Source organism: Melanerpes formicivorus, unplaced genomic scaffold, assembly GCF_026170545.1.
Source record: "Melanerpes formicivorus ecotype bairdi unplaced genomic scaffold, bMelFor1.0.p_v2 SCAF_1, whole genome shotgun sequence".
Classification (NCBI taxonomy): Eukaryota; Metazoa; Chordata; class Aves; order Piciformes; family Picidae; genus Melanerpes; species Melanerpes formicivorus.
The window spans coordinates 19,253,435-19,272,768 of record NW_027142353.1 but is presented as its reverse complement, the minus strand read 5'-3'; the positions used below and the strand labels follow the sequence as shown (position 1 = coordinate 19,272,768).

The following is a 19,334-nucleotide window of genomic DNA, read 5'->3' as shown; positions in this document are numbered from 1 at the left end:
ATTACTTTCCTGCTCTAAAATGAAAATGAAGTAATGAATTGTTCACAGAATATTGGCATGGTAACAATATTCTCCATTGCTGTGCATTCTTTCACAAAGTACAAAACAATGTAAAGAGAATTTCATCCCTTTCCCCCCCCCATTTCTAAACAATATCACAATTCCACAAATTAAAATAATGATCTATATGTAACCACAAATATACTCTGGAAGAACCATCTAGGTGGGAATGACTGTCTATGCTGATTGTTACTTCTGTATTTTTCCTTCCTGCCACTTGAAATCACATGAAAACTAAAATATTTCAAGAATTATAAAACAAACACCTCCACATATTTCCCTATACAAATTCCAGTACACGCGTGTACCTGTCTTGCATAGGCATATGCCAGATAAGCATTTTTTCCTCTAAAAGAAGATTTTGTTTCTTCATTTAGTTTCATTTACCTTAAAGTGCTTCAATAACACACCCAGACTAAGAAATAATTCTCAAATTATTTTCTTCAGGTTTTCATTTATTATTATGTACTATCTTTACAATTACTCCATAGGAATTCTCACTGATGGAATACAGTAAGGCAAGTTAAATTACCTTCTCCAATATAACTGCTCTTACAGCTATGATTTCACAAGCAACAGACTTCAGAAGACAGTATGTTAGATTTGAAAGACCTGGATCTGGATCTACCAAAAAAACCCAAAAAAACACCAAACAACTTACCATGCATCACTGGTGGGCTTGGTTTAGATTCTTCAAGACGCTCTACAGTAGTGCTCACTACAACAGCACCAAAGTAATAACTAACATAAATGCATTATAATAAAGAGTAACAGACATGTAAAGATTCTTAAATGTAATGATATTTACACATATTTATAAATTATACAATTTTGGACTTTAATGGAATATTCCCTACAGGAACAATTTACAAAGTAAACAATGGTCCTTCACAAGATACATCTTCATATATCCTTAACATTTTCATAGAATCAATAAGGTTGGAAGAGACCTCAAGGATCATCAAGTCCAACCTGTCAGTAACTAGTAACTAGAAACTAGTAACTAAATCATCACTGAACTGGAATGCGATCATCTCTCCAGTCATGTCTACATGCTGCTTTGTGGAAATCACAGAATCATAGAATTGTACGGGCTGGAAGGGACCTCAAGGATCACCTAGTTGCAGCCTCCCTGCCATGGGCAGGGACACCTCACAGGTTGCTCAGATCAGGTTGCTCAGAGCCACATCCAGCCTGGCCTTAAAAAAACTCCAGGGATGGGGCCTCCACCACCTCCCTGGGCAACCTGTTCCAGTCTCTCACCACCTTCATGGTGAAGAGCTTCTTCCTAATATCCAATCTGAATCTACCCACTTCTAGTTTTGCTCCATCCTCCATAGGCGTATCACTCCCTGACACCCTAAAATGTCCCTCTCCAGCTTTCTTGTAGGCCCCCTTAAGATACTGGAAGGCCTCCTCAGAAGCTTCTCCTTTCCAGACTGAACAGCCCCAGCTCTCCCAGGAAAGAATCTTCCAATCAATTAGCATAAATCCTACCCCTATCACATATAGAGCATAGCCTAGGAGTGAATTATCACCTCAATTCTACTTTCCTCAGATCAGTTTGGGGCCTAGCAGCACATTCACTTGTGTGCCATGGTCTTACACTTGCCTATGCTTCAGTGTGGCTGAATACCATCAGTTATCTCCAGCTGAAAAGCCATACAGCCATACTGTTACTATGGTCTCCTCAAACTAACCTACTACCTGCTGTTAAATTCAGTTCAAGCAAATGTCTTGTTAACAGAGCAAGATGGTTTGCAAACTGGGATTAGAATTAATTCAGCTGTCATTATCTATTGTAATAAATTCAAGTCACTGCAACTGCAGCATCAACTATGCACGTGTTTGTGATGCAGGACTGCAACTTAAAACACTATTATCAGGTCTAGCTATTTGTAATGGAATTTGGATGTTAAAGCACTGCAGACAAAAATACCAGGGTTCTTAAAATTCTTTGAGTATCTGTATCTTAACTGACAAAATCAGTATCTTTCAGTATACTTCCCCTTTGAGTTTTGCAGCCTAAGGACAGTCAAGCACCAAAGAACAATTATAATGACACTTCATAAAGCAAAGCCAGAAGTTGTTTACATAACATAAAATAGAGTTGCTTCATTTCGACCTCTTCACTACTCCAGCAATCAGCTTTGTATATTAGAAGTCTTTACAGCTGCTAAATATGAACTTTGCAAATCATGGCAGGGAAACAGATAGGCATCCTGTGAAGTACAAATAGACTGCCAGTACTGATTTGATTTCAATATTTACTTAGTAAAGTTGATGTTTATATGTGTATTTGTTTCAATCAAACTGCTGAAATCAGAAACAAAATCTGCTTTCTCTTGTACTTACCATCATGTGGTTTAACGCTTGCAACTGATCTTGTGGACAATTCTAACTGTAGGAGAAAAGACAGATATGTGAACAGCTACAAATGTAAATGCTCAATATTTAGAAATGACATTTAGTACAAAATACCTAGCTTCAGTGCTGTCCTGTAACATAAATTACTCTTTATGTTTTAGGAAGGAAAATACTACTTTTCCAGAACTTTATGCTACTGCTGGCCTAAATTTCATTCATGCTAGAAGAATGCTGAAAACTTATTTCTGTTTGTTGTCTTATGTGAACTCATGCTTTGTACAACTTGTTATTACAAGCCATAAAGTGAGATGAGAGTGGGCTTATGGGCTACTTCAGTACTTACTGTTTCAATACGTAATGCTTCAGCAATTCGTGTTCAGTTTGCCAGTCTGGTGCCACTCCAGTGAAACACTTAATTACACGCTGATTTTAAATGTATGAACTGTTCTCCTGTCTGCTCTACAGCTTTGTCTATTTGACACCCAAGACATGCACCAAACAAATCTGAGAGAGTACATTAAACAAGCTGGCTGTAATTCAATCAAAAGAAAACAGGAAACTTGTGAATCTTGCATCATTTAAACTGTGCTCTGCACTCTAGTTCCCAAAACAGAAGCTAAGCTCAAATGTTAGCTGGAGCTGGCACAAAATACCAAATCCTAGTCCTCTTCTATTTATCACTTTGGTTATAGCCAGTAATGCTTCAATTCATTGTCCACAGAGTTTGGATTCTGCCAAGTGTTTCCAGGAACTGAAAATGTAGATCTTCACAACTGTATTTGAAAAACACCAAACTCAGGTCCCTCCCAACCTATTTTACATTTGCAGTCATATAGGCTTGCTGTAAAACATCACTTTACTACAAGAAATTTGTCTAGGATTAAGTCCTCTATTGCTCCAGATACCAAATTTGTCAAGGTGGAGAAGTAAAAATATTTAAGTATAGGTTTAACATTAATCACAAGAATAAAGGGTAAAATCAAATGTTGATTTAAATAAAGAATGCACTACCTAATAGAGGAACAGGTTGTAAGGAGCACATAATCATGCCATAGTCTGAACTTCAGACTATCCAGACCTCTACAGACCAATCACCTAGAAAAAAAACTATAGTTATGTTTTAACAAAAGCCTATTTTAAAGAGAAAACAATCCATTTCCAAACAAATAACTTCATAAAATCATACACCTTCTCAAGTTGGAAGGGACCCATAAGGATCACAAAGTCCAATTCCCTCCTCCTCACAGGACTACCTAAAACTAAGCCATATAACAGAGGGTAATCCAGAAGTTCCTTGAAGTCTGACCATGGTGCTGTGACCATGTCCCTGGAAAGCTTGTTTCAGGGACCAGCCACCCTCTCAGTGAAGAGCCCTTGTTCCAGTCTGAACTTCCTCTTACACAGCTTCATTCCATTTTCTCACTGGTCACCATAGAGAGGAGATCAACACTTCGTTCTTTGCCGCGCCACTTAAAGAAGTTATAGATTATTATGAGGTCATCCCTCAGACTTCTCATCCCCAAGATGAACAAACCAAGTGACTTCAGTCACTACTCTTAAATCTTGCCCTTGAGGCTTTTCACCATCTTGATCACCCTCCTCTGGACATGCTCTTAATAGCTTAATGTTCTTCTTATATTGAGGCACTCAAAACACACGGTACTCCAAATGGGGCCGCATCAGTGCGCTGTACAGTGAGACAATCACATCTGGATTTTTAAGCCATTCCTACTAAACTCTGTTCTAATTCCTGGTTTACATTCCTGTGTTTCTCTTCCAGATCTAATCTTACTCATCCACACAGTTTCCAAAGTGTAACCAAAAGAGTACAGCAATAAAACTCAGAATATTAAATAGGCAACCAGAGATATACCAAATGATAGTAAAATATTTCTGTGTCCTATGTTCTCTGAAAGAGAGTGCTTCACAAAACAGACCTGCTTCCTCAGAGTAATAATCAGATCGCTCTGCTCTTGAAGTTTCTGCCCGAATTCTTCTGCTTTCTTCTTGTAAAAGCTGGCTTTTTTATTCTGGTCTTCTCTGAATGATTTAAGCTTTTGAATCTGCAACTGTAGCTAGAAAGCAATCAGAGGAAAAGTAACTTCACACTAGTATTATATAAAATATTTTAATGCTATGAAGTTCAAACAGAGAGAGTCATGCTTAAAAATGCTAATATTTTTCCATCAAAACCTGTGATTTCATTGGGACTTCTGTCTACTACAAGCAGGTGTCTTGATCACTTTTCATTTACACAAGGACTACCTAAATCTCAATACAAAGAAAGGGACATACAAACACATGCTGCTGAGATTGCCTGAAAGTAAGGTTGAAGAAAAATAAAGTAACTCTATAAAAATGTTACCGTTATAAAGTCAAATAATAATATTTTAAGGAGATGAAATGTGAATTTGCATGATGAACCTGATACATTATCTCAGAAAGCAGAATAAAGGGAACAGTATTTCAGGTGTACCATCCCAAAAGTCATACTTACATTACTCCTCCCTTATTCTATTCTTGCATTGTATGTGGGTGTATCATTAACTACATCCTTTTTGGGGAATGTTCCATAGTTCCTCCCCACTGCTTTCTTGCCAGAGGAGGAGAAGCATTGGTCAGAACACTATGATCTGCCCAGTTCTTACATGGTCACGTGGATGAAAGGAAAATGAAAAGAAGCAGGAGAAACAAAGCAGGAAAGAGATTAAAAAGAAATGCAGACATTAAAAAGAAAAGAAATCTGAGGAATAAAAGCTTTGTATAGTAAAATATATAAACTGATGCAAAATAAAATGCCATGGTGGTTTGCTTTTTTTCCTGGAAAAGCTGAACAGATTCTGCGTTAGAAAGCTACAAGACAAGAAGCAGCAGAGAAATGACAGAAAAGAGCCAAAAAACCATTTGAGAGATATGCCACAGGTCCATGGTAGCTAAAGGTACAGGGCAGATGAAAGCTACATGTTGACAAGTTACATTTCAACTATCCAGCACAACCACAAAACACAGCTGACACTGCATAATACAGTGCTCACAGAATTATCTGTAAACTTTGCAAAAGACAGCTACAGTCTCAGGTGTCTGTCAGATTCTTAAATGATACATTCCATTTCAACTCTGGCCTTAACTGATACAAGATCCTAGCATTACAAAAATATAGAGATAATAAACCCAACCATGAGAACATACTTCTATAAACTCCTGATAAATAGATTAGATTTCTAATCCAACAGAGGTACTATAGCATACCAACAACTACTACTAACATGGTACAAAAATAAGAAAAAACCTCTCCTTTTATTTTAATTGGTTTGCTGCATAACTTACCTCAGACTTTTCTTTCTCTTGTGCATGAGCAAAGGCCTGCATTCTAGATGTCCACTTGCTTTCCTGCATAGTACAACATTAATTTCTGTCAACAACATAGTAACATTTAGTTCAAAATGTACAGCTTTATTTTTCTAAATAAACCATAAATACAGCAAATATTACTGGTTATAGGAAACATGAGTAACCCTATATTTAATAGCTAGGCCAATCATCAGCATGTCGTACGCATCTGAGGGTGGCTTTCTTAACAATCACTCTAGAAACTACCTATTTGCTCCTTGATTTTGTACGTACAGTGGTTATGAGTGAGAAATACACAAGTATCTTGATACATGTCCACCTATTAACAAGAGTAGTAAGAGCAGGGTTCCCCCCCCCAATAATGTAATTTCAAGCACTCAATAACAATATTATTTTATGTAATTGTGGTAAAAATCAGTATTAATATATACATTTGAGTAAACCAAATTTTCTTTGATGAAATTAAAAACCCTAAAGTAAAGCTCACAACGTTTTCCACATCTTTGAGTAGAAGTGACCAAAATTCTGCATGACACCAGCAGTATACAAAGACCTCCTTATCCCAAGAACCATGAAATAATGTATCTTTCAAAAGTGTAAAAAAAAAAAGAATAGAAAGAGTAGAAAGGTGGGGTTGGGTATTTTGCAGGTGTGGTTTTCTCATGTGTATGGGTTTTCTGTTTAGAATATTCACTTCTTAGAATAAACCAGGTTGGAAGAGACCTTCAAGATCATCGCATCCAACCCATCAACCAATCCAACCCACCTAAACAACTTTGGGAGGAGTGGTTGTGTTTTGTTTTGGTTTTTGTATTGGAACAGCCTAGACATGCAGGTGAGTCTCAAAGCAATACACTGACCTTGGTCTCAGTGACCCTTCTAGTTTAATTTTTCCTACAGTTGGAACTCTGGATTGTTCAAAAGATTTGCACAGCATGAGCATGTGCACTACTGAGATGATATAGTCCTAATACACAAGTTACACCTGACACACTCAAGGTATTTTAGGCATTGAGAGGGATGAGAATTTTACTTACAGATTTAAAATCGTACTTGGAGATACAAAAAAACCGAAAATAACATAAGCAGTCTGTCAAAAGCAATACATTAAAAGTTACACTGTTACCTGCTTTTCAAGAACTTTAACCACATTACGATAATCCTGAGAATTCTGAGGTTTCTCTTCTGTAAATTCTTGGCTGTCTGTCAGTGTTCCTAAATTGGATTTTTGTTGCATATTGGACTTCTGTAATTCTAACAGTTGCTAAAAGGAGGGAGGGGAAAAATGAAGACCTGAATATATATCTATATATAGATATATTTACTATATATATATATATATAAATTGCACGAGATTGCATGAGGCACTTCTAATTCACCTCAATTCTCAACTCAGCATTTTCCATATTTCATATCATAATGAATACATACATCTAACACAAACCTACCTTCCAAATATACACAAGACCTAGTAGCTACAAAATGTAAGCTGCTCTCATAACGCTACATGTATTTGTTTTCTGACCCACCTATACTTTTACAATTCTCTTTCTAGTCACACTTTGGAAAGCATTTCCAGAACATCTACTGAAAACAAGCAGTTTGTGCCATCAGGACTGCAATGCAGAGGTTACTCCCCTCCATGTTAGTTATGAGAAACAGCAACAATAACAATATTTACTAATCTATAAACAGGCACTCAAAGGCTGAGGAGTAATACAAAGCTGACTTAGTTGCTGAAGGTATAATTCATTCATTCTGAACAATGCTCTTAAAAAAAGAGGTATACTGATACTTTATTAACAGAATTTTACAAATACACAATTATGACTATCATTCAATCATTATTTCTGAAGTTTTCTAAGAAGACCTCTAAGGTGACTACATCACATCTGAAAAATGTCAAGATCAATACCACCTACTATAAGGGATTCATGCCTTAAAATGTTGGAAAATTTAAATCACTTACATTTTCTAGTGTTGAATTCCTTGAGGATAACTCCTTAAGCTCTTTCATAAACATGTCTTTCACTTTTTCTATTTCATCAGCTAATTTCTCTTTCTCCTCCTCTTTCCATTTATGAAATGTTTGTATAATTTCTTCCTCTTTTGATTTTTGCTGTTCACATTCCTGAAATTATTTTAAAGCCATTGTTTGTTATTTTCCCCCACATGCAATACTAATTCAAGTACCCAAACTCTGTGTAGGAAGCAGTCACTTTCAATGGGCAACACTGTGACATCAAAACCAAGAACAAATGCCAGTGTCTTAAGGCTTCTGGGGTAGCAAACCAACATTTTGCTAGCAAAACAAGCACACTTCCAGAAGCCCAGAAGTTCATTATTTTTCATTGACTAACACGAGTGATGCTCACTCTAAATACACAATGGTCATCCTTGTAGTTCATCTCCATAACTTATGAATATATCATATCTTTTTTGAGATGAAGGGACTAGACAGAACTACAGAATGGCAGGGGCTGTAAGGGACATTCGGAGATCATCTACTGTGATTGCCCTGCCAAAACAGCTTCCCCTAATCCTCTTCGTAGCCCTCTGCTGGGTTCTTTCCTGTAGTTGCTTGTCCTCTTGAACTGGGGAGCTCAGAACTTGACACAATAGTCCAGGTACTGCCTCACCATGACACAGTAGAGAAGATTCACAGAATATTAGGGGTTGGAAGACACCTTGAAAGATCATCTAGTCCCACTCCTCTGCCAGAGCAGGATCACCTACAGTAGGTTACACAGGAACATGCGTTTTGAATGTATCCAGAGAAGGAGACTCCATAGCCTCTCTGGGCAGCCTGTCCAGTGCTCTGTCCCACTTAAATTTACATGGAACCTCCTATGCTCCAGTTTGTACCTGCTGCCCCTTGTCCTATTCATTGGACATCACTAAAAAGAGCCTCAAACTCCACTAAGAAGTTCTGAATATTGGGTGATATATTAAGACAAGGTTTTCACAGGTTGTCAGCCACACAGTCCTACTTTTGAATGTGATACAGAGCAAACTGCAATACCAAAATCAAGATCTAAATTAACCATTGGAAGCATCTTGTCTCTTATACAAGAATTTTCTCTTTAGTCAATAACAAAACCTTACCCCTTAAAAAAATTCCATCCCTCCTTCCACAGAAAATTATCAGATTGTATTTATTTAAACAGAAATGAAAAGAATAAATCTTACTCATTTTATAAAGTACACATAAAATCAGTCATACTAGAAACATTTCATCATTACAAACTATCAATACATTAAAAATTGTTTATGTTTTACCACAGCAAGGTAGTTGCATCTGTTTCAACAATAAACCATACTTATCTTATGAGCAAATGCTGGAAAAAGTGTTGTCTTAAGTATTCATATAAAACATACCTAAAACAAAAGTAAGGTAAAAGCAGACCTTCAAAATTATGGAGGGGTGAGGGGACATATGCTCTATGCCCAACCACCATTGCTGCCAGGTACACAAGCTGTAGACACATTTTTGTTCTGTTCCAGTTACAAAATGAGTGAACACGAAGTGCTAACTCTTTTCAGAGGTTCAAGTTATTTAGCACATACTACCTTAGAAAATTGGACCATATAAGCTTGTTGTTCAGCCTCCAACTGGGACCTGGTGAGCTGTAACTGCTCCTTCAGTTTATCAATCTCATCCTGCAGTTTGTCTGTCTTTGCTTTCCTCTTTTGTTCTGTTCGAAAGAAACAGCAGATGCAAAAAATATTTGTTGTAATTTCTGGAAATGTGATATTGTAAATATGTTTCTACAGTGTTTCAGTGCATCATCATGAAGTGTGACTCTCACCAACCACCTCCCTTCCCACCACCATGATTCTCCAAAGATGCTTTAAAATACATAATGTTCTCTGGACTGCTAACATTATCATCAAAGATAAAAAAATACTGTTATTACTGACATGTGAAATAGTTTATCAAGTATTTGCAAATATATAACCTAATTTCAAAGGAAGCTAAGCAACTCAGGCTCAAAAAAGGAAACATGATGGGCAAAATGAACCTAAATTACTCAATTACGCTATATTTAATATATTTTAAGTAACTTTTGTAAGGTTTCCATGTGGAATAGAACTCATTATCTTGAATGAATCAGAGGGGATTTCACTGTAATTAAACATGTTAAAATATGCCAAAATTCTAACACTTAAAATTTGAAACACTTGATCAATTTCACAAGGTTTTACTATCCTGTCAGCTGGGAATCTGAGCGCAATGCAGAATATTATTTCAAAAATAACTGCACGGAGAATTTCCCTCCTATATCCATTTCAAACTAATTCTTTATATGATAATTAGTCCAAATGGTTCTGCAGCATCTTCCACTATCATTCTTATCAAGTATGAAGTGCACAAGACCTCCTTTCTTCTTCCAATATATTAAGGCTTCTTCAGATATTTACTCAGACCCCTCTCATTCTTCCTGCTGTTTTATTTGCCCGACAAGTTACAGTTCAGACATTGCTAGCTTCTTCCCAGTCTTTCTCCTCTCAGATGCTCTTTTTTCCAAGCTTATTTCTAATCACTGCTACTTGTCAACACTTGCCAAGTCAATTGCTTGCTTAGCAATAAACAGTAAGCACGCAGCTTAACCAGAAGGAGAGGATTTAGAGATGAATGAAAAAAACATGGAAAGCTATGTTTTTCAAAATAAAGACCTTGAAATGAAGACAGACAAAAGTATATAAATTAGTGGTGTAGCAACCAAGGTTCTCATGGATACACAAATTTAGATTATTCCTGACAGTTTCTTTTTCTCACTATAGTTTACAGATTATTTAGTTCAGGAGAGCCTGAATCTATTCCAAGTTATCCCAGGTGAGTTGGATTATTTTCTCTACTGATAATTCATATAGCTTCACAATCTATTTTTTTCCTTAGCACAACTTCTTAATTTTACCCACACCTTCTTAACACACATGCCTACAGAGAAACTGTGCTCTGAACTCTGCTGCTGACTGAAGTATTATGTGGAAATGTTAGTTTGAAAAGCTACTGTAAATATGGCATGCAATTTTTTTTTGTTAATTATTTTGCACAGACTGAAACATGTGCTGCCTGACACATTTTGTCAGGTGGTGGTGTTTGCATTCACACAAATGGGCATCTTCCACCTAAAAATGGAACATGAAAATCATTCTTCCCAGTGATACAAAAGCACAGATTGCACTTCCTCACTACAATTATACTTTAAAAAAATATTTATCTTAATTTTTTTTATAACATTAAAGCACATACCAATCTGAGATTCTTCCGGATGACGCCTTTGCATGTGACTTTGTAAAAAGGAATAGCTCATAAAAGCCTTTTCACAAAACTGACACTACAAAAACCAGATAAAAACATTCTTGTTATTATTAGTAATACCTATTTGGTAAGTATAGTGGTTCAAGGTTATTATATTTTGCCCAGATGTCAAAGATAGGCAACTTCAGTAACATTCCATTTCACAAGAATAATGACTAAGGTTCTCACAATCCCAAATTTCTGTGGAGCTATTAATTGTCTTATTCAGTGTATCTTAGTGATGCTCACAGGCAAGAATCCTACTCTGCTAGTAGCACTTGTACAAACTTTCAACTAAAATGACTCTGACCAAGTAAGTTTAAATTCAAATGAAAACCACAGTTAAGGCACAAATATAGGTAGGTAACAGAAGTATAAGGATAAAGTAAGACAACACCATACAGCAAAATACACCCTGGCTCCAGCCAACCAGTAGCCCAGGTATTCTTAAGACTTGTATCATAGCAAAAGAGTGCACCATACAGTCAGAAAAAACAAAACCTCAACATGGATTTGACTATACATAATTGAGTTGTAGGTGACAACTAGCAGCACCACGGATATGTAAAAAGGTCAGACATCTCAACTAAAGACTGCAATACACAGTTTTGCAAGCAAGGTACACACATACTTTTGTATGCTACATAGCATCCTTCTGAAGTGCAAAACTTTAACATTACTGCTCCTATAATTTACTTACTATTTTTTTACTTGAACTTGAAGCCATATTTTAAGTCAAATCTGAATCCTACACATTTTAAAAGATTTTCCTTTGTTCGCTTTCAAAGTACATTCCACTAATGATGAGAATATTAGGAACAGATGAGTAGTACAAGGACAGAAGCTACAGCTACAGATATACTGGTAAGACTGGGAATCAAAGCCCATAATCACTTTATCACTTTAAGTATGGTTGGTTGTTTTTTCTTTCCTATACTCGTTTGGGTTTTTTTCCAAATAAATACATTTTAACAAACCACAAATACTCATCTGAGCCCTTTATCCACATCAGTGGGCTTTGACTGTAAAAGACTGACTTAACGGACTCAAGACCTTGTCACCATAAACAAATTCCCAGATTTCATCTAAAATTTAAAATACTACCACAGAATAGAGTAGAGTAGAGTAGAGTAGGTTGGAAAAGACCTTCAAGATCATCACGTCCAACCTATCATCCAACACTATTTAATCCACTAAACCATGGCACCAAGCACCCCATCCAGTCTCCTCTTAAACACCTCCAGTGATGGTGACTCCACCACCTCTGGGGGCAGCCCATTCCAATGGCCAATAACTCTTTCTGGGAAGAACTTCTTCCTAACATCCAGCCTAAATCTTCCCTGGCACAGATTGAGATTGTGTCCTCTTGTTCTGGTGCTAGTTGCCTGGGAGAAGAGACCAACCGCCTCCTGGCTACAACCTCCCTTCAGGTAGTTGTAGACAACAATAAGGTCTCCTCTGAGCCTCCTGTTCTCCACGCTAAGCAATCCCTGCTCCCTCAGCCTCACCTCATAGGGCTTGTGTTCCAAACTCACCAGCTTTGGTGCCCTTCTCTGGACATGTTCCAGCAAGTCAACATCTTTCCTAAACTGAGGGGCCCAGAACTGGACACAGGACTCAAGGTGTGGCCTAACCAGTGCGGTGAACAGGGGGAGAATGACCTCCCTGCTCCTGCTGGCCACACCGTTCTTGATGCAGGCCAGGATGTAATTGGCCTTCTTGGCCACCTGGGCACACTGCTGGCTCATGTTCAGCCTACTATCAACCAGTACCCCCAGGTTCCTTTCTGACTGGCAGCTCTCCAGCCACTCTGACCCCAGCCTGTAGCACGTCATGGGGTTATTGTGCCCAATGTGTAGAACCTGGCACTTAGACGTGTGAAATCTCATGCTGTTGGTCTCTGCCCTTCTGTCCACCCTGTCAAGGTCCCTCTGCAGAGCTCTCCTACCCTCTAACAGATCAACAGCTGCCCCCAGCTTGGTGTCATCTACAAATTTACTGATGATGGACTCAATCCCCTCATCCAGATCATCAATAAAGATATTGAACAGGATGGGGCCCAGCACTGATCCCTGGGGATCACCACTAGTGACTGGCCGCCAGCTGGATGTGGCACCATTCACCACCACGCTCTGGGCTCGGCCCTCCAGCCAGTTCCTAACCCAGCACAGAGTGCTCCTGTCCAAGGCACGAGCTGACAGCTTGGTCAGCAGTTTGCTGTAGGGGATGGTGTCAAAGGCCTTGCTGAAGTCCAGGTAGACTACATCCACAGGCCTCCCCACATCCACCAGGCAGTCACCTGATCCTAGAAGGAGATCAGGATGGTCAGGCAGGACCTGCCCTTCCTAAATCCATGCTGGCTGTTAAGTAAACTATTAAATATAGACATCTTTCAGCAAACACTAAGGACATGAATTAAAGACTAATTATGTTGGACAAATGCAAAAAAAGTACTAACATAAAAGTACTAACATAAAGTTTTGCTACCAACCAAGATGGAGCTCACAGTATAACAGATTGCACATGATTTATGGAATGAAATTGGCTGTGAAATAATGTTACTCATTCAAGCACAAACTTCATGTCAGTATGACTTGCTGGTAGTGTAAAAATGCTCTTACTGCAGGACAGGATTAACACAGGGAATATTTAGGTTTTGAATTATTTAACATCACTTTTGCAACCACTTTTCACACTCTTAGACACAAGGTGCACTTCCTGCCTACACTGAACATAAGAATATAAGATTTCTGAACCACGTATCAAAAAAGTTAAAAGTTATTATTTAAAATTAAATTTGTACTCCTCCCATAAGATTTTCAAATTATGACTTGTAGGCACCAGAACCTTTTTATAGCAGCATTTCATGGTTAAACTTGTATCAGTGGTGGATGAAAGGCATTAAATATGAATTCCAACGGATGGCTACATTGGATATAAAGTGTGCCTTTAGTGATAAAAAAAGAGCAAATAACCATTTACAGGGTTAATTGCCAAACCACCATAGCTTTAAGGGAATGCAATTTGAACTACCCTCTCAGGAACACAAAAACCTTATTAGCTGGTGCTGCAGATCAGTCAAGATCATGGCACAGAAAAATAGTACACAATTATTGTTTACTGATCACACTGCTGCCCTGCATTTACAAACTCTATAAAGAGTTTATCTCTGTCATTCACACTCAGAATCCTGAACACACCATAAGAACTGCAGGAACTGTTCGAGGTCACCCCCTGAATGCACTTTTCCCATACGAACCTCAGTAACTTCCAAAAGCAACAAGTTACTGACAGCAAGAGAAAAAGGGGGGAAAGCAATGTTTATATGAAATTAAAACTACAAATAGGAAATAGCTTTTCATCTCTGCTTTATTGTAATTGCCACCAAAGAGAAGATTAGTGATGAGCCAAGTTCACTACCATGTTCTGAAAAATATTTAAATCAAACCGCTACACCCAGAACACAAAACCTCCTCCCTAAAAAACAGTGTCAGGACACAGAGTCAAAACAGCAATGTACTAAAGGTTTTTAGGGAAGATCCTAAAGGAACAGACTGTTGTGGAGTTAGGGATGAACTGTCTCACTGGGGCTTCTTTATCATCATGCCCCAGTCACACACACAAGCAGAAACTTTGTGCTTAGAGAAAGTTAATACAGGAAATCGACAACTTGCAGACAGGTAGGTTACTACTTAACAGCAGTTCTGATGCACTTGCCCTGTGTGTTTTGTGCCCCGTGTGTTGGCTGACAGACAAGGAAAGATAGCAACAGAAAGCAGTATCATGTTTAGCGTTGGTATGTATACATGTGTATCTGACACCTCATACCTGTGAAAAGCAAACCCAAGAATAAAGAGCACTTTCTAGTAAAAAGATTCCTTAAAAATAATGTAGCACTCTCCCAAATGTCTGTGATATTAGCTAAATGCCTGTGAAACACAGATGGGAAGCGAGGCACCTGCAAGCAGTGCACTCCTTTTTCACAGGGTCAATGCTCCCTGCAGCTCCAGCCTCTTGCCCAGCAAGCCACACCACCCCAGCACAGTGGGGCTGCTCTGCCAGACAGGCTGAGCTGGCAAGGCGTAAGTGACTGGGTTACCAAGACCTCTCTTCTCACCTGGTGGTAGCTGGCTCTGGCTTCCAGCATCATCTGCTGGGTGCTGATCATCTTCTTCCTCTGCCGGCACTCCTCCTTAAGAGTCTTGATCTCCTGGAGGCGATGGGTCAACTCCTTGTCCAGCTGGTCGCGTTGGACCTGGGCCGCCCGCAGAGCCTCCTCCAGGCTGCCGAGCTGGGCGCTGAGGTACTCCTGGGAGTGCAGCAGGTATTCGGTAGAGAGCTGGGCCAGGCGCAGCAGCTTGAGCAGCAGCGAGTCGGCGGGGCCCTGGCAGTGGGGGCAGCGCTCCCGCTCGGCGCTGCAGAAAGTGACGTGCTCCAGGTGTTCCTGCAGAGCCGCCACGTCCCCCTCCCGCGACACCCGCTCCACGTCCACGGCGCTCAGCCGACGCCAGTCCGGGCCCTCATGGCGGCTGCGGAACTGGAAGGCGGGAAACGGCCCCGCGCCAGCTCCGGCTCCCCCAGCCGCCGGTGGGTAGTAGGCGCGTTCAGTAAAGGGCTGCGGGAGAGAGAGACGTCGCTCAGCCCAGGACAGCCCCCACCCAGCCTCACCGTCTGCTCGCCCGCCCTCCCTGCCGGGTGCTCACCATGTCCGGACTCCCTCCTGCAGGCTCCGCTCAACACCAGCGTCCTCCGCGTCTCTATGGAAGCCGCTGCCTGCACGGGGTGGGAGGCGGGAGTAAGACTCAGCTGCACCGCCTCTCGCCCGCCCCGCAGCTCCTAGGCACCATCACCCTTCCCTGTCAGAGGCACCCAGGGACCCGCGGCGGGCTGGTTGTCGCCACACTGCCCAGGCAGGCAGCACCTGCGCCCAACGGCAGGGACTCGGCTCCGTATACGGCACAAATCCTGTCAGCTACCCATTCCTGTGTCAGCTTTTCCTCAGTACCTCCACACTTGCTTAGCAGGCTCACGCTAAGGAGTCCGCTACCGCGAGTCCCTGCGCGCCTCCTGTCCTAACGCCATACGCCCGCACCGTTGCGTCCTTTGCCATCTTCACACATTACTCACATCTACAAATACGTCCTCAGCTACACTATCACGTATATGGACCCTTATCACAATTGTACAGCGCATGTTTTCTCTCTCCACGTTCTTTTCACTTCACCATAGTCTATGTGCGGTGCCCTATAGACCCAATTCACTTCACTGCATCAACATTCCTCCCAACCCACAACCCTGTCCCTCCTGACTTACAAACTTTTCTCACCATGATGTTACACTTCCCAGATGTGGTGACATCTGTCACCTTCTGACCACCAGCATTCGGTACGTCTGCCACTTCTCTGTACATCTGCTCTACACTGCTGCATGCTCATGTGCCTCAGCCTGTAGCTCCATGCAATCTCCAGTGCCACTTCCAATCCCTGCACACCCATCTCCTGCCAAGCGATTTCATATACCTTTCTCACTCTAACACAGTTGTACACCTTTTATGTGCCACTTCCATGTGTTCCCTTCCTTCAGCACACATCTGCCCGGCATCACCATGCACCACACCACCTATTGCTACCATAGAACTCCAAAACCTCACCCCATCTGCCTGTTGTTCATGCCTTGCTACAGTGTTTCCAAACACTTCATCCCCATGAAGCATCTCACAGCCTGCATACATAGTCTACTTGGCCGTCATGCTCTCAAACACTTTTCTTTAAAGGCTGCCTATCTCCCTGTCTCACCACAGTTCCTAGTACTCCCCCCCCCCCAACAAATGTTCCATTTCTTTTCTCCTGCTCAGTTGTTGCAAATGTTGTCCCCAGGCAGATGTATCCTTTTCCTCCATATATAGAATTACCCTTATTCCCTTGCTCATCCTTACTACTCCTCTCCAAAAACTGGCAGCATATGTTTTCCATGTGTGTCAAACATTGGTATAGCCTTCCTAGAAGGGTGGCCAATACCCCAAGCCTGTCAATGTGTAAGAGGCTTTTGGACGATGCCCATAACAGCATGATTTAACTTTTGGTCAGCCCCTTGGACTAGATGATCTTTGTAAGTTCCTTCCAACTGGAATATTCTATGCTATGCTATGCTACATTAGCTATGTTAACTATGCATCCTATCACTAGATTCCAGGGAGAAGAGATTAGCACCACCTTCTTCACTTCCCCTTCTCAGGAAGCTGTAGAGACAGCAATGAGGTCACCTCCAAAAAGACAGACATCTAACAGGAAGAAATATGTCTGCAGCAGAAATGTCTTCTTTGCAGTCACTGGACTCATCATGCACCCCAAAACCACAACCATAGGATACACCTCTGCTTCACAGCATATAGACGAGCATTTCCTCCAGCACTCTGCTACCAAAGCCCTACTCCAGCCAGAAACCCAGATCAGTCTCAAGGACAGTTTAGACACTCATTTCAGATATCCAAGGTCCAGCCCTTACTAGCCTCTCTAATCCTTCACATCTCAAATCTACCCCTGCACAAAGGGAAAGCTGGAGGAGAGAACCAGGAGCTCTCTCTTGGTTTATCCACATATTGAAAAGTTGTACCCTTCTGTAGTCCCCACTTCTGTAGAAGGACTGAACCCAGCCTTCCCAGAAACGTATTTAGGCTCAGCACATATATGCAAAATACTTGACAACTTGCTTTTTGGACCTTTAACCTTAAGCCTACTGGCCACACTTCAGAGCAATAGTTAAGTTTTTATTTATCTACCATTCACACTCCTCCATCACTCGCCATGATTGTGGGTTTGTTTTGGTTGGTTGGTTGGCTTGTTTTTAATTTAGAAAGATCCTGTATGGTGGTCATAACTCTACAGTCTTCTTCTGCAAGGATGACAATTTTTACCATCTCATTTTACATGAACAGGGCCTCAGGCAATTATATATGAAATATAAATCTGCCTGGTTTACCACTGAACTTTGTACTTCTCTGACTCCTTAGGAAAAATATACCACTAATTTCCTTTAGAGCTATTTCTAATATACTGCAGACTCCATCCCATTTAGTGTGTAAATATACCTTTGTTTGTAACCATTTATATTAAAACCAACCAAACAAAAAACCCAAACCAACAAAAACTACTGACTAGTATCCAAAATGTTCAGGTCTCAAATTCTTTAGAATACCCTGAAAACTTGTATTTGGGTATTTTTCCTAGTCAAAGGAACTGTTTAGCTGTACATAATGAAATCTGTCTCCCAAAGATCTAAGCCCAGAAGGTGCTCTATCTGACATAGGAGGAATCTCTCCACACAGAAAAAACACAAATTTTGTAAACCGTCAATTTGTGTGTCATGCAAAAGATGCCTGAGAAAGCACATATGGCATAAGGGTCTAACTCACAGATGTACAGGTTTCATAAAAACGCCCATTATTTAAAACCAGGAAAGTCAAACCAATCTCATAGATATGCTTATTCACATTTAGCCAGAGATATGATAGAACTGTTAAGGTTGTAAAACCCTTTAAGAGCACCAAGTCCAACCTTAAACCTAGCACAACCAAATCTACCACTAAATCATATCCCAGAGCACTACATCTATGCACCTTTAAAATATATTCAGTGGCTCAACCACTTCCCTGGGCACCCTGTTCCAATGCTTGACAACCCTTTTGGTGAAAAATCTTTTCCTAATGTTCAAACTAAAACTCACTTGGCACAACTTGAAGTCTTTTCCTCTTGTCCGATAGCTTGTTACTTGATAAAGAGTGACACTTCGTTACAACTTTCTTTCGGGTGGTTGGAGAGCGCAATGTCTTCCCTGAATCTCTTTTGTTTTTTTTCTAGACTAAACCACCCCAGTTTCATACAAAGTTTTATGATGCTCCAACTAAATCTGCTTTAATGCAACCTCGCAGTGGTGCCTCATGAAACTGAGGAGACTCGAGGCTCTCAGTGAGGTCTCTACCTCAGTGGAGGCACAAAGAATACGCACAGATCGAGTCAGCCCTTTTCGACCACTTCCCTCCCTCCCACCCCCTCCCCTTCTTTCTATCATATTTACTTCATCCTTGGAGCTGTGCTCATGCAGACGTTCAGGCTGTCATCCACGCGCGGAGCCTTCTTGGTTAGGGTTGGTACCGCAGTATTCGAGGGTCGCGGGCAGTGAAGAGAGCCCGCTTCCGGGGGCAGCCCTTCCCACCAGGGTGGGCAGCACAGGGGGAAGGGTCGTTTCAGCCTGT

At 40.6% G+C, this 19,334-nt stretch overlaps 1 protein-coding gene across 4 annotated transcripts in view; it reads right to left on the bottom strand.

Moving 5' to 3' along the window:
- DZIP1 (DAZ interacting zinc finger protein 1) overlaps positions 1 to 19,334 on the bottom strand; it is a 40,346-nt gene that overhangs the window by 20,731 nt on the left and 281 nt on the right. For all 4 annotated transcript variants that reach the window (XM_068168605.1, XM_068168758.1, XM_068168843.1 and 1 more), the window contains exons 2-11: positions 15,787 to 15,856; positions 15,201 to 15,698; positions 11,036 to 11,120; positions 9,349 to 9,473; positions 7,748 to 7,909; positions 6,905 to 7,042; positions 5,755 to 5,817; positions 4,365 to 4,502; positions 2,416 to 2,461; positions 722 to 778 (exon numbers count right to left, since the gene is read on the bottom strand). In XM_068168605.1, the coding sequence (XP_068024706.1) occupies positions 722 to 778; positions 2,416 to 2,461; positions 4,365 to 4,502; positions 5,755 to 5,817; positions 6,905 to 7,042; positions 7,748 to 7,909; positions 9,349 to 9,473; positions 11,036 to 11,120; positions 15,201 to 15,698; positions 15,787 to 15,789 (1,315 nt within the window). In that variant the 5' untranslated portion in view covers positions 15,790 to 15,856. The remainder of the gene's footprint in view (positions 1 to 721; positions 779 to 2,415; positions 2,462 to 4,364; positions 4,503 to 5,754; positions 5,818 to 6,904; positions 7,043 to 7,747; positions 7,910 to 9,348; positions 9,474 to 11,035; positions 11,121 to 15,200; positions 15,699 to 15,786; positions 15,857 to 19,334) is intronic.